Source organism: Oncorhynchus mykiss, chromosome 13, assembly GCF_057628025.1.
Source record: "Oncorhynchus mykiss isolate SJ-2025 chromosome 13, ASM5762802v1, whole genome shotgun sequence".
In the NCBI taxonomy this organism is placed as follows: Eukaryota; Metazoa; Chordata; class Actinopteri; order Salmoniformes; family Salmonidae; genus Oncorhynchus; species Oncorhynchus mykiss.
The window spans coordinates 1,426,472-1,439,543 of record NC_143034.1 but is presented as its reverse complement, the minus strand read 5'-3'; the positions used below and the strand labels follow the sequence as shown (position 1 = coordinate 1,439,543).

The following is a 13,072-nucleotide window of genomic DNA, read 5'->3' as shown; positions in this document are numbered from 1 at the left end:
CAGAACAGTAGACTGATGTTCTAGAGGAGAGGACCAGAACAGTAGTCTAATGTTATAGAAGAGAGGACCAGAACAGTAGTCTGTTATAGAAGAGAGGACCAGAACAGTAGTCTAATGTTAGAGAAGAGAGGACCAGAACACTAGTCTGTTATAGAAGAGAGGACCAGAACAGTAGTCTGTTATATAAGAGAGGACCAGAACAGTATTCTAATGTTATAGAAGAGAGGACCAGAACAGTAGTCTAATGTTATAGAAGAGAGGACCAGAACAGTAGTCTAATGTTATAGAAGAGAGGACCAGAACAGTAGTCTAATGTTATAGAAGAGAGGACCAGAACAGTAGTCTAATGTTATAGAAGAGAGGACCAGAACAGTAGTCTAATGTTATAGAAGAGAGGACCAGAACAGTAGTCTAATGTTATAGAAGAGAGGACCAGAACAGTAGACTAATGTTATAGAAGAGAGGACCAGAACAGTAGTCTAATGTTATAGAAGAGAGGACCAGAACAGTATTCTAATGTTATAGAAGAGAGGACCAGAACAGTAGTCTGTTATAGAAGGGCCAGAACAGTAGTCTGATATAGAAGAGAGGGCCAGAACAGTAGTCCAATGTTATAGAAGAGAGGACCAGAACAGTAGTCTAATGTTATAGAAGAGAGGACCAGAACAGTAGTCTAATGTTATAGAAGAGAGGACCAGAACAGTAGTCTAATGTTATAGAAGAGAGGACCAGAACAGTAGTCCAATGTTATAGAAGAGAGGACCAGAACAGTAGTCCAATGTTATAGAAGAGAGGGCCAGAACAGTAGTCTAATGTTATAGAAGAGAGGGCCAGAACAGTAGTCTAATGTTATAGAAGAGAGGACCAGAACAGTAGTCTAATGTTATAGAAGAGAGGACCAGAACAGTAGTCTAATGTTATAGAAGAGAGGACCAGAACAGTAGTCTAATGTTATAGAAGAGAGGACCAGAACAGTAGTCCAATGTTATAGAAGAGAGGGCCAGAACAGTAGTCTAATGTTATAGAAGAGAGGACCAGAACAGTAGTCTAATGTTATAGAAGAGAGGACCAGAACAGTAGTCTAATGTTATAGAAGAGAGGACCAGAACAGTAGTTTAATGTTATAGAAGAGAGGGCCAGAACAGTAGTCTAATGTTATAGAAGAGAGGACCAGAACAATAGTCTAATGTTATAGAAGAGAGGACCAGAACAGTAGTCTGTTAGAGAATAGAGGACCAGAACAGTAGTCTGTTATAGAAGAGAGGACCAGAACAGTAGTCTGTTAGATAATAGAGGACCAGAACAGTAGTCTGGTAGAGAATAGAGGACCAGACCAATAGTCTGGTAGAGAATAGAGGTGGGAGACTCTGTCCATAGGACAACAATCAGTCGTACATTGCACAAATCTGGCCTTTATGGAAGAGTGGCAAGAAGAAAGCCACTTCTTAAAGATATCCTAAAAAAGTGTTGTTTAAAGTTTGCCACAAGCCACATGGGATACACACCACACATGTGGAAGAAGGTGCTCTGGTCAGATGAAACCAAAATTGAACTTTTTGGCAACAATGCAAAACGTTATGTTTGGTGTAAAAGCAACACAGCTCATCACCCTGAACACACCATCCCCACTGTCAAACATGGTGGTGGCAGCATCATGGTTTGGGCCTGCTTTTCTTCAGCAGGGACAGGGAAGATGGTTAAAATTGATGGGAAGATGGATGGAGCCAAATACAGGACCATTCTGGAAGAAAACCTGATGGAGTCTGCAAAAGACCTGAGACTGGGACGGAGATTTGTCTTCCAACAAGACAATGATCCAAAACATAAAGCAAAATCTACAATGGAATGGTTCAAAAATAAACATATCCAGGTGTTAGAATGGCCAAGTCAAAGTCCAGACCTGAATCCAATCGAGAATCTGTGGAAAGAACTGAAAACTGCTGTTCACAAATGCTCTCCATCCAACCTCACTGAGCTCGAGCTGTTTTGCAAGGAGGAATGGGAAAAAATGTCAGTCTCTCGATGTGCAAAACTGATAGAGACATACCCCAAGCGACTTACAGCTGTAATCGCAGCAAAAGGTGGCGCTACAAAGTATTAACTTAAGGGGGCTGAATAATTTTGCACGCCCAATTTTTCAGTTTTTGATTTGTTAAATTTTTTTGAAATATCCAATAAATGTCGTTCCACTTCATGATTGTGTCCCACTTGTTGTTGATTCTTCACAAAAAAATACAGTTTTATATCTTTATGTTTGAAGCCTGAAATGTGGCAAAAGGTCGCAAAGTTCAAGGGGGCCGAATACTTTCGCAAGGCACTGTAATATGAACTGTAGGTCTATAACCTCTCATATAATATGAACTGTGGTTGTATAACCTCTCTTATAATATGAACTGTAGGTCTATAACCTCTCATATAATATGAACTGTGGGTCTATAACCTCTCATATAATATGAACTGTAGGTCTATAACCTCTCATATAATATGAACTGTAGGTCTATAACCTCTCATATAATATGAACTGTAGGTCTATAACCTCTCATATAATATGAACTGTAGGTCTATAACCTCTCATATAATATGAACTGTAGGTCTATAACCTCTCATATAATATGAACTGTAGGTCTATAACCTCTCATATAATATGAACTGTAGGTCTATAACCTCTCATATAATATGAACTGTAGGTCTATAACCTCTCATATAATATGAACTGTAGGTCTATAACCTCAATATGAACTGTAGGTCTATAACCTCTCATATAATATGAACTGTAGGTCTATAACCTCTCATATAATATGAACTGTAGGTCTATAACCTCTCATATAATATGAACTGTAGGTCTATAACCTCTCATATAATATGAACTGTAGGTCTATAACCTCTCATATAATATGAACTGTAGGTCTATAACCTCTCATATATTATGAACTGTAGGTCTATAACCTCTCATATAATATGAACTGTAGGTCTATAACCTCTCATATAATATGAACTGTAGGTCTATAACCTCTCATATAATATGAACTGTAGGTCTATAACCTCTCATATAATATGAACTGTAGGTCTATAACCTCTCATATAATATGAACTGTAGGTCTATAACCTCTCATATAATATGAACTGTAGGTCTATAACCTCTCATATAATATGAACTGTAGGTCTATAACCTCTCATATAATATGAACTGTAGGTCTATAACCTCAATATGAACTGTAGGTCTATAACCTCTCATATAATATGAACTGTAGGTCTATAACCTCTCATATAATATGAACTGTAGGTCTATAACCTCTCATATAATATGAACTGTAGGTCTATAACCTCTCATATAATATGAACTGTAGGTCTATAACCTCAATATGAACTGTAGGTCTATAACCTCTCATATAATATGAACTGTAGGTCTATAACCTCTCATATAATATGAACTGTAAAACCTTAATATTAATTCCTGCAGAGTTAATCATTTTCTTACATTAAAATACAGAGACATGATCTGACGTAATCTCCTTGTTTCGGTCTAAATGTAATATATTCTTCTCTTTTCAGTGGTCGGGTTTTTGGATGCGCGCAGGCCGAAGCTCGTTGACAATGTTACCGAGGTGATGCCATTAGCAGACGCCCTGAGGCCCATGATCCAACAACAGGATTACTCTGATATCTGTGCTGCTGGGACCAGCGTGGAGAAGATGAGGGTTCTGTTCACGGCCGTAGATTCAGGCGGGGAAAAGGTGAAATCAGCTTTTTACAAGAGTCTGATGAGAGAAGAACCTGCTTTAGTCTTAGACATTCTGAAAGAAGAACCTGATCGAGTCATAAACCTACTGGGTGAAGAACTGGGTAAGAATCTGTCTACCTATGTTGGATATATACAGTATCACTGGGAAAAAAATATTGTTTTATGTTGTCATAGTTTTCAAATTCAGTTCAACGTTTCTACAAACTACTGTCTTTACTGGTTGAGCAGCTAAAACCAGGTTTGAGCCGATGTGAGATAAATCCATTGATTATTATCATTATTCACTGTGTCAATCCAAGGTGTTATTAATTTAGAGAGGAAACAGATTTAGTTGGAGATCTTGGTGTTCTCTAACTTACTCTGTTCTTTTAGGCATCTATCCACAAACAGATGTTGTTGATGATGATCTACCTGTTAAGTATCTGCCTGTCTTCCTGTCTTCCTTACTGCCTACCTGTCGTCCTTACTGCCTGCCTGTCTTCCTTACTGCCTGCCTGTCTTCCTTACTGCCTGCCTGTCTGCCTGTCTTCCTTACTGCCTGCCTGTCTTCCTTACTGCCTGCCTGTCTTCCTTACTGCCTACCTGTCTTCCTTACTGCCTGCCTGTCTTCCTTACTGCCTACCTCTCTTCCTTACTGCCTGCCTGTCTTCCTTACTGCCTGCCTGTCTGCCTGTCTTCCTTACTGCCTGCCTGTCTTCCTTACTGCCTGCCTGCCTGCCTGTCTTCCTTACTGCCTGCCTGCCTGTCTTCCTTACTGCCTGCCTGTCTTCCTTACTGCCTGCCTGCCTGTCTTCCTTACTGCCTGTCTGTCTTCCTTACTGCCTGCCTGCCTGTCTTCCTTACTGCCTGTCTTCCTTACTGCCTGTCTTCCTTACTGCCTGTCTGTCTTCCTTACTGCCTGCCTGCCTGTCTTCCTTACTGCCTGTCTTCCTTACTGCCTGCCTGCCTGTCTTCCTTACTGCCTGTCTGTCTTGCTTACTGCCTGCCTGTCTTCCTTACTGCCTGCCTGTCTGCCTGTCTTCCTTACTGCCTGCCTGTCTTCCTTACTGCCTGCCTGCCTGCCTGTCTTCCTTACTGCCTGCCTGCCTGTCTTCCTTACTGCCTGCCTGCCTGTCTTCCTTACTGCCTGCCTGCCTGTCTTCCTTACTGCCTGTCTGTCTTCCTTACTGCCTGCCTGCCTGTCTTCCTTACTGCCTGTCTTCCTTACTGCCTGTCTTCCTTACTGCCTGTCTGTCTTCCTTACTGCCTGCCTGCCTGTCTTCCTTACTGCCTGTCTTCCTTACTGCCTGCCTGCCTGTCTTCCTTACTGCCTGTCTGTCTTGCTTACTGCCTGCCTGCCTGTCTTCCTTACTGCCTGTCTGTCTTGCTTACTGCCTGCCTGTCTTCCTTACTGCCTGTCTTCCTTACTGCCTGCCTGTCTGTCTGTCTGTCTGTCTGTCTGTCTGTCTGTCTGTCTGTATGTCTGTCTGTCTGTCTGTCTGTCTGTCTCTGTCTGTCTGTCTGTCTGTCTGTCTCTGTCTGTCTGTCTCTCCGTCCCACATTCCTGTAACATACAGTAATGTCACATATCAACAACTCTCCGAGATAGGAAATTATTACCAGTTGATGTCACCCACCTCAATAAATATGTTGTTTGCCACACAGAATGATTTAAATTATTATATATAAGACCTCAGGCTTTATGAGTCTAATGTGTAATTACTGGTCAGGTTATTAATGTTGTTGTCCTCAGGGAGAGAAGACCTCAGGCTTTATGAGTCTAATGTGTAATTACTGGTCAGGTTATTAATGTTGTTGTCCTCAGGGAGAGTAGACCTCAGGCTTTATGAGTCTAATGTGTAATTACTGGTCAGGTTATTAATGTTGTTGTCCTAAGGGAGAGAAGACCTCAGGCTTTATGAGTCTAATGTGTAATTACTGGTCAGGTTATTCATGTTGTTGTCCTCAGGGAGAGTAGACCTCAGGCTTCATGAGTCTAATGTGTAATTACTGGTCAGGTTATTAATGTTGTTGTCCTAAGGGAGAGAAGACCTCCGGCTTTATGAGTCTAATGTGTAATTACTGGTCAGGTTATTCATGTTGTTGTCCTCAGGGAGAGTAGACCTCAGGCTTTATGAATCTAATGTGTAATTACTGGTCAGGTTATTCATGTTGTTGTCCTCAGGGAGAGTAGACCTCAGGCTTTATGAGTCTAATGTGTAATTACTGGTCAGGTTATTCTGTGTGAATGTTGTTGTCCTCAGGGAGAGTAGATCTCAGGCTTTATGAGTCTAATGTGTACTGTAATTACTGGTCAGGTTATTAATGTTGTTGTCCTCAGGGAGAGAAGACCTCAGGCTTTATGAGTCTAACGTGTAATTACTGGTCAGGTTATTAATGTTGTTGTCCTCAGGGAGAGAAGACCTCAGGCTTTATGAGTCTAATGTTTAATTACTGGTCAGGTTATTAATGTTGTTGTCCTCAGGGAGAGTAGACCTCAGGCTTTATGAGTCTAATGTTTAATTACTGGTCAGGTTATTAATGTTGTTGTCCTCAGGGAGAGAAGACCTCAGGCTTTATGAGTCTAACGTGTAATTACTGGTCAGGTTATTAATGTTGTTGTCCTCAGGGAGAGAAGACCTCAGGCTTTATGAGTCTAATGTTTAATTACTGGTCAGGTTATTAATGTTGTTGTCCTCAGGGAGAGTAGACCTCAGGCTTTATGAGTCTAATGTTTAATTACTGGTCAGGTTATTAATGTTGTTGTCCTCAGGGAGAGAAGACCTCAGGCTTTATGAGTCTAATGTGTAATTACTGGTCAGGTTATTCTGTGTGAATGTTGTTGTTTCCTTCTGAATCATCCTTTCTATATTTTATTTCAACAGATGAGTCTGGGAGTAACAGAGTTGAAATGATGGAGATGCAACCTTTACTGGGTCCTGGATCAGAGACGGAGAAAGGAGGAAGACAGGCTGTTGATGCTCTAGAAGACCAGGAGAGAGAGGAGGGAAGACAGGCTGTTGATGCTCTAGAAGATCAGGAGAGAGAGGAGGGAAGACAGGCTGTTGATGCTCTAGAAGACCAGGAGAGAGAGGAGGGAAGACAGGCTGTTGATGCTCTAGAAGACCAGGAGAGAGAGGAGGGAAGACAGGCTGTTGATGCTCTAGAAGACCAGGAGAGAGAGGAGGGAAGACAGGCTGTTGATGCTCTAGAAGATCAGGAGGCCACCTAAGACAGTACTGGGTTGGTTAGGACGTTCTGGTTAATTAAAGTTTATTTTGAAAAGAGAAGAGTGAGAGAGCGAGAGACACGACTCTCTCTCTCTCTCGATGGAGTTTTTATTATTATTATTTTAAAGGAGATGGGAATTCCAACCTCCTTAATCATCTTTATTTAAATTTGGACGGTACAGCGTGTAGAGATGGAGACAGATAGTAGGGGCATAGACGGAGGGTGGTTTGAGATGGGACTCAAACCCCTCTTCGCCCTGAAGTCTAGAGATTAGACTGTTACACCAGACTGCAGCACATTGTGGATGGGTTTAAAGACCAACTCATGTTACAGCCTGCTGGAAAACGTATGATCAGGGACTGACCTGTAGTAGAATTTAATTAGTAAGGCCTGAGGTGGTGACTATTACCTTTAGTACAACCTGGATACAGCCCTTAGTACAGCCTGGATACAGCCCTTAGTACAACCTGGATACAGCCCTTAGTACAGCCCTTAGTACAGCCTGGATACAGCCCTTAGTACAGCCTGGATACAGCCCTTAGTACAGCCTGGATACAGCCCTTAGTACAGCCTGGATACAGCCCTTAGTACAGCCTGGATACAGCCCTTAGTACAGCCTGGATACAGCCCTTAGTACAGCCTGGATACAGCCCTTACTACAGCCTGGATACAGCCCTTAGTACAGCCCTTAGTACAGCCCTTAGTACAGCCTGGATACAGCCCTTACTACAGCCTGGATACAGCCCTTAGTACAGCCTGGATACAGCCCTTAGTACAGCCTGGATACAGCCCTTAGTACAGCCTGGATACAGCCCTTAGTACAGCCTGGATACAGCCCTTAGTACAGCCTGGATACAGCCCTTAGTACAGCCTGGATACAGCCCTTAGTACAGCCTGGATACAGCCCTTAGTACAGCCTGAATACAGCCCTTAGTACTGCCTGGATATAGCCCTTAGTACAGCCCTTAGTACAGCCTGGATACAGCCCTTAGTACAGCCCTTAGTACAGCCTGGAAACAGCCCTTAGTACAGCCCTTAGTACAGCCCTTAGTACAGCCTGGATACAGCCCTTAGTACAGCCTGAATACAGCTCTTAGTACAGCCTGAATACAGCCCTTAGTACAGCCTGGATATAGCCCTTAGTACAGCCCTTAGTACAGCCTGGATACAGCCCTTAGTACAGCCCTTAGTACAGCCCTTAGTACAGCCTGGATACAGCCCTTAGTACAGCCTGAATACAGCTCTTAGTACAGCCTGAATACAGCCCTTAGTACAGCCTGGATATAGCCCTTAGTACAGCCCTTAGTACAGCCTGGATACAGCCCTTAGTACAGCCCTTAGTACAGCCTGGATACAGCCCTTAGTACAGCCCTTAGTACAGCCTGGATACAGCCCTTAGTACACCCTGGATACAACCCTTAGTACAGCCCTTAGTACAGCCTGGATACAGCCCTTAGTACACCCTGGATACAACCCTTAGTACAGCCCTTAGTACAGCCCTTAGTACAGCCCTTAGTACAGCCTGGATACAGCCCTTAGTACAGCCCTTAGTACAGCCCTTAGTACAGCCTGGATACAGCCCTTAGTACAGCCCTTAGTACAGCCTGGATACAGCCCTTAGTACAGCCTGGATACAGCCCTTAGTACAGCCTGGATACAGCCCTTAGTACAGCCCTTAGTACAGCCCTTAGTACAGCCCTTAGTACAGCCTGGATACAGCCCTTAGAACAGCCTGGATACAGCCCTTAGTACAGCCCTTAGTACAGCCCTTAGCACTGAGTCCCCTGTTAGAAGGAACAAGCTACCAACCTGTTAGAAGGAACAAGCTACCCCACTGAGTCCCCTGTTAGAAGGAACAAGCTACCCCGCTGGGTCCCCTGTTAGAAGGAACAAGCTACCTCACTGAGTCCCCTGTTAGATGGAACAAGCTACCCCGCTGAGTCCCTTGTTAGAAGGAACAAGCTACCCTGCTGAATACCCTGTTAGAAGGAACAAGCTACCCTGCTGAATACCCTGTTAGAAGGAACAAGCTACCCCGCTGAGTCCCCTGTGATATATATATATAGTATAGCAGGAAGAGACACGGGGGCATTATGAAACGTTATAGTATAGCAGGAAGAGACACGGGGAGGAAGGTAGAAAGAGACATCTTGGCAAATCCAGTCCCACTACTTTGTTTCCATTTCAATCAGGGACCGATTTAGACCTTTCACAACAAAGTGTGTTAATTATCAGGTTGAACAGAAACCCAGCCGGATCCCATTTGTATTTATATTTATTTAACCTTTATTTAACCTTTATTTAACCTGGGTTAGAGTTGAATACTACAGCAGTAGTCTACATATATATATAACGTGTCAGTGATTGGACACCAAGTCGATTGACAAACTGATTAGTTAAGACTCTGGAATCTGTTTTCAGTACAGTAACGTACAAGGTTTAGTTTGTCAGACTGTTTACATCATGTGGATGTTGTTTAGTTTGTCAGACTGTTTACATCATGTGGATGTTGTTTAGTTTGTCAGACTGTTTACATCATGTGGATGTTGTTTAGTTTGTCAGACTGTTTACATCATGTGGATGTTGTTTAGTTTGTCAGACTGTTTACATCATGTGGATGTTGTTTAGTTTGTCAGACTGTTTACTGGACCATGTTTACATCATGTGGATGTTGTTTAGTTTGTCAGACTGTTTACATCATGTGGATGTTGTTTAGTTTGTCAGACTGTTTACATCATGTGAATGTTGTTTAGTTTGTCAGACTGTTTACATCATGTGGATGTTGTTTAGTTTGTCAGACTGTTTACATCATGTGGATGTTGTTTAGTTTGTTAATGAATACACTTGAATAAAAATGCTGTACATCTTTCAGGATTTTTTATTTTTATTTAACCTTTATTTAACCTTTATTTAACCTTTATTTAACCTTTATTTAACCTTTATTTAACATTTATTTAACTAGGCAAGTTAAGAACAAATTCTTATTTTCAATGACAGCCTAGTGGGTTAACTGCCTGTTCAGGGGTAGAACGACAGATTTGTACCTTGTCAGTCCGGGGTTTGAACTTGCAACCTTCCGGTTACTAGTCCAACGCTCTAACCACTAGGCTACCCTGCCGCCCCGATAAAAAAAACTTCTACTAAATTACTGCATTGTAAAGGGCCAATATCCCCACTAAATTACTGTGTCGTAAAGGGACAATATCCCCACTAAATTACTGTGTTGTAAAGGGACAATATCACCACTAAATTACTGTATTGTAAAGGGACAATATCACCACTAAATTACTGTATTGTAAAGGGACAATATCCCCACTAAATTACTGTGTTGTAAAGGGACAATATCAGCACTAAATTACTGTATTGTAAAGGGACAATATCACCACTAAATTACTGTGTTGTAAAGGGACAATATCACCACTAAATCCCTATAGAAGACAGTAGTCAATAATATCACCACTAAATTACTGTGTTGTAAAGGGACAATATCAGCACTAAATTACTGTGTTGTAAAGGGACAATATCACCACTAAATCTCTATAGAAGACAGTAGTCAATAATATCACCACTAAATTACTGTGTTGTAAAGGGACAATATCAGCACTAAATTACTGTGTTGTAAAGGGACAATATCACCACTAAATTACTGTGTTGTAAAGGGACAATATCCCCACTAAATTACTGTATTGTAAAGGGACAATATCCCCACTAAATTACTGTGTTGTAAAGGGACAATATCACCACTAAATTACTGTAATGTAAAGGGACAATATCACCACTAAAATACTGTGTTGTAAAGGGACAATATCACCACTAAATTACTGTGTTGTAAAGGGACAATATCACCACTAAATTACTGTGTTGTAAAGGGACAATATCCTAACTAAATTACTGTATTGTAAAGGGACAATATCACCACTAAATTACTGTGTTGTAAAGGGACAATATCACCACTAAATTACTGTGTTGTAAAGGGACAATATCACCACTAAATTACTGTGTTGTAAAGGGACAATATCACCACTAAATTACTGTGTTGTAAAGGGACAATATCACCACTAAATTACTGTATTGTAAAGGGACAATATCCCCACTAAATTACTGTGTTGTAAAGGGACAATATCACCACTAAATTACTGTGTTGTAAAGGGACAATATCACCACTAAATTACTGTGTTGTAAAGGGACAATATCACCACTAAATTACTGTGTTGTAAAGGGACAATATCACCACTAAATTACTGTGTTGTAAAGGGACAATATCACCACTAAATTACTGTATTGTAAAGGGACAATATCACCACTAAAATACTGTGTTGTAAAGGGACAATATCACCACTAAAATACTGTGTTGTAAAGGGACAATATCACCACTAAATTACTGTGTTGTAAAGGGACAATATCACCACTAAATTACTGTGTTGTAAAGGGCCAATATCACCACTAAATTACTGTGTTGTAAAGGGACAATATCACCACTAAATTACTGTGTTGTAAAGGGACAATATCACCACTAAATTACTGTGTTGTAAAGGGACAATATCACCACTAAATTACTGTGTTGTAAAGGGACAATATCACCACTAAATTACTGTGTTGTAAAGGGACAATATCACCACTAAATTACTGTGTTGTAAAGGGCCAATATCACCACTAAATTACTGTGTTGTAAAGGGACCAGAGCATGGTAAAGGGACCAGAGCATGGTAAAGGGGCCAGAGCATGGTAAAGGGGCCAGAGCATGGTAAAGGGGCCAGAGCATGGTAAAGGGGCCAGAGCATGGTAAAGGGACCAGAGCATGGTAAAGGGACCAGAGCATGGTAAAGGGACCAGAGCATGGTAAAGGGACCAGAGCATGGTAAAGGGACCAGAGGGACCAGAGCATGGTAAAGGGACCAGAGGGACCAGAGCATGGTAAAGGGACCAGAGGGACCAGAGCATGGTAAAGGGACCAGAGCATGGTAAAGGGACCAGAGGGACCAGAGCATGGTAAAGGGACCAGAGCATGGTAAAGGGACCAGAGCATGGTAAAAGGACCAGAGCATGGTAAAGGGACCAGAGGGACCAGAGCATGGTAAAGGGACCAGAGCATGGTAAAGGGACCAGAGCATGGTAAAGGGACCAGAGGGACCAGAGCATGGTAAAGGGGCCAGAGCATGGTAAAGGGGCCAGAGGGACCAGAGCATGGTAAAGGGGCCAGAGGGACCAGAGCATGGTAAAGGGGCCAGAGCATGGTAAAGGGACCAGAGGGACCAGAGCATGGTAAAGGGACCAGAGCATGGTAAAGGGACCAGAGGGACCAGAGCATGGTAAAGGGACCAGAGGGACCAGAGGGACCAGAGCATGGTAAAGGGACCAGAGGGACCAGAGCATGGTAAAGGGACCAGAGCATGGTAAAGGGACCAGAGCATGGTAAAGGGGCCAGAGGGACCAGAGCATGGTAAAGGGGCCAGAGCATGGTAAAGGGACCAGAGCATGGTAAAGGGGCCAGAGCATGGTAAAGGGGCCGGAGCATGGTAAAGGGACCAGAGCATGGTAAAGGGGCCAGAGCATGGTAAAGGGACCAGAGGGACCAGAGCATGATAAATCACCATGAGAGGCCAGAGCATGGTAAAGGGACTAGAGCATGATAAATCACCATGAGAGGCCAGAGCATGGTAAAGGGAACAGAGCATGATAAATATCCATGAGAGGCCAGAGCATGGTAAAGGGACTAGAGCATGATAAATCACCATGAGAGGCCAGAGCATGGTAAAGGGACTAGAGCATGATAAATCACCATGAGAGGCCAGAGCATGGTAAAGGGACTAGAGCATGATAAATCACCATGAGAGGCCAGAGCATGGTAAAGGGACCAGAGCATGATAAATCACCATGAGAGGCCAGAGCATGGTAAAGGGACTAGAGCATGGTAAAGGGACTAGAGCATGATAAATCACCATGAGAGGCCAGAGCATGGTAAAGGGAACAGAGCATGATAAATCACCATGAGAGGCCAGAGCATGGTAAAGGGACTAGAGCATGATAAATCACCATGAGAGGCCAGAGCATGGTAAAGGGACTAGAGCATGATAAATCACCATGAGAGGCCAGAGCATGGTAAAGGGACTAGAGCGTGAT

General features: G+C 42.6%; 1 protein-coding gene across 1 annotated transcript in view; it reads left to right on the top strand.

The window, feature by feature from the left end:
- Positions 1–7,006, top strand: part of LOC110517777 (uncharacterized) — a 66,339-nt gene extending 59,333 nt beyond the window's left edge. The window contains exons 14-16 of the mRNA XM_090194550.1: positions 3,553–3,843; positions 4,115–4,156; positions 6,607–7,006. Of these exons, the coding sequence (XP_090050676.1) occupies positions 3,553–3,843; positions 4,115–4,156; positions 6,607–6,953 (680 nt within the window). The 3' untranslated portion in view covers positions 6,954–7,006. The remainder of the gene's footprint in view (positions 1–3,552; positions 3,844–4,114; positions 4,157–6,606) is intronic.
- Positions 7,007–13,072: the final 6,066 nt, after the last annotated feature.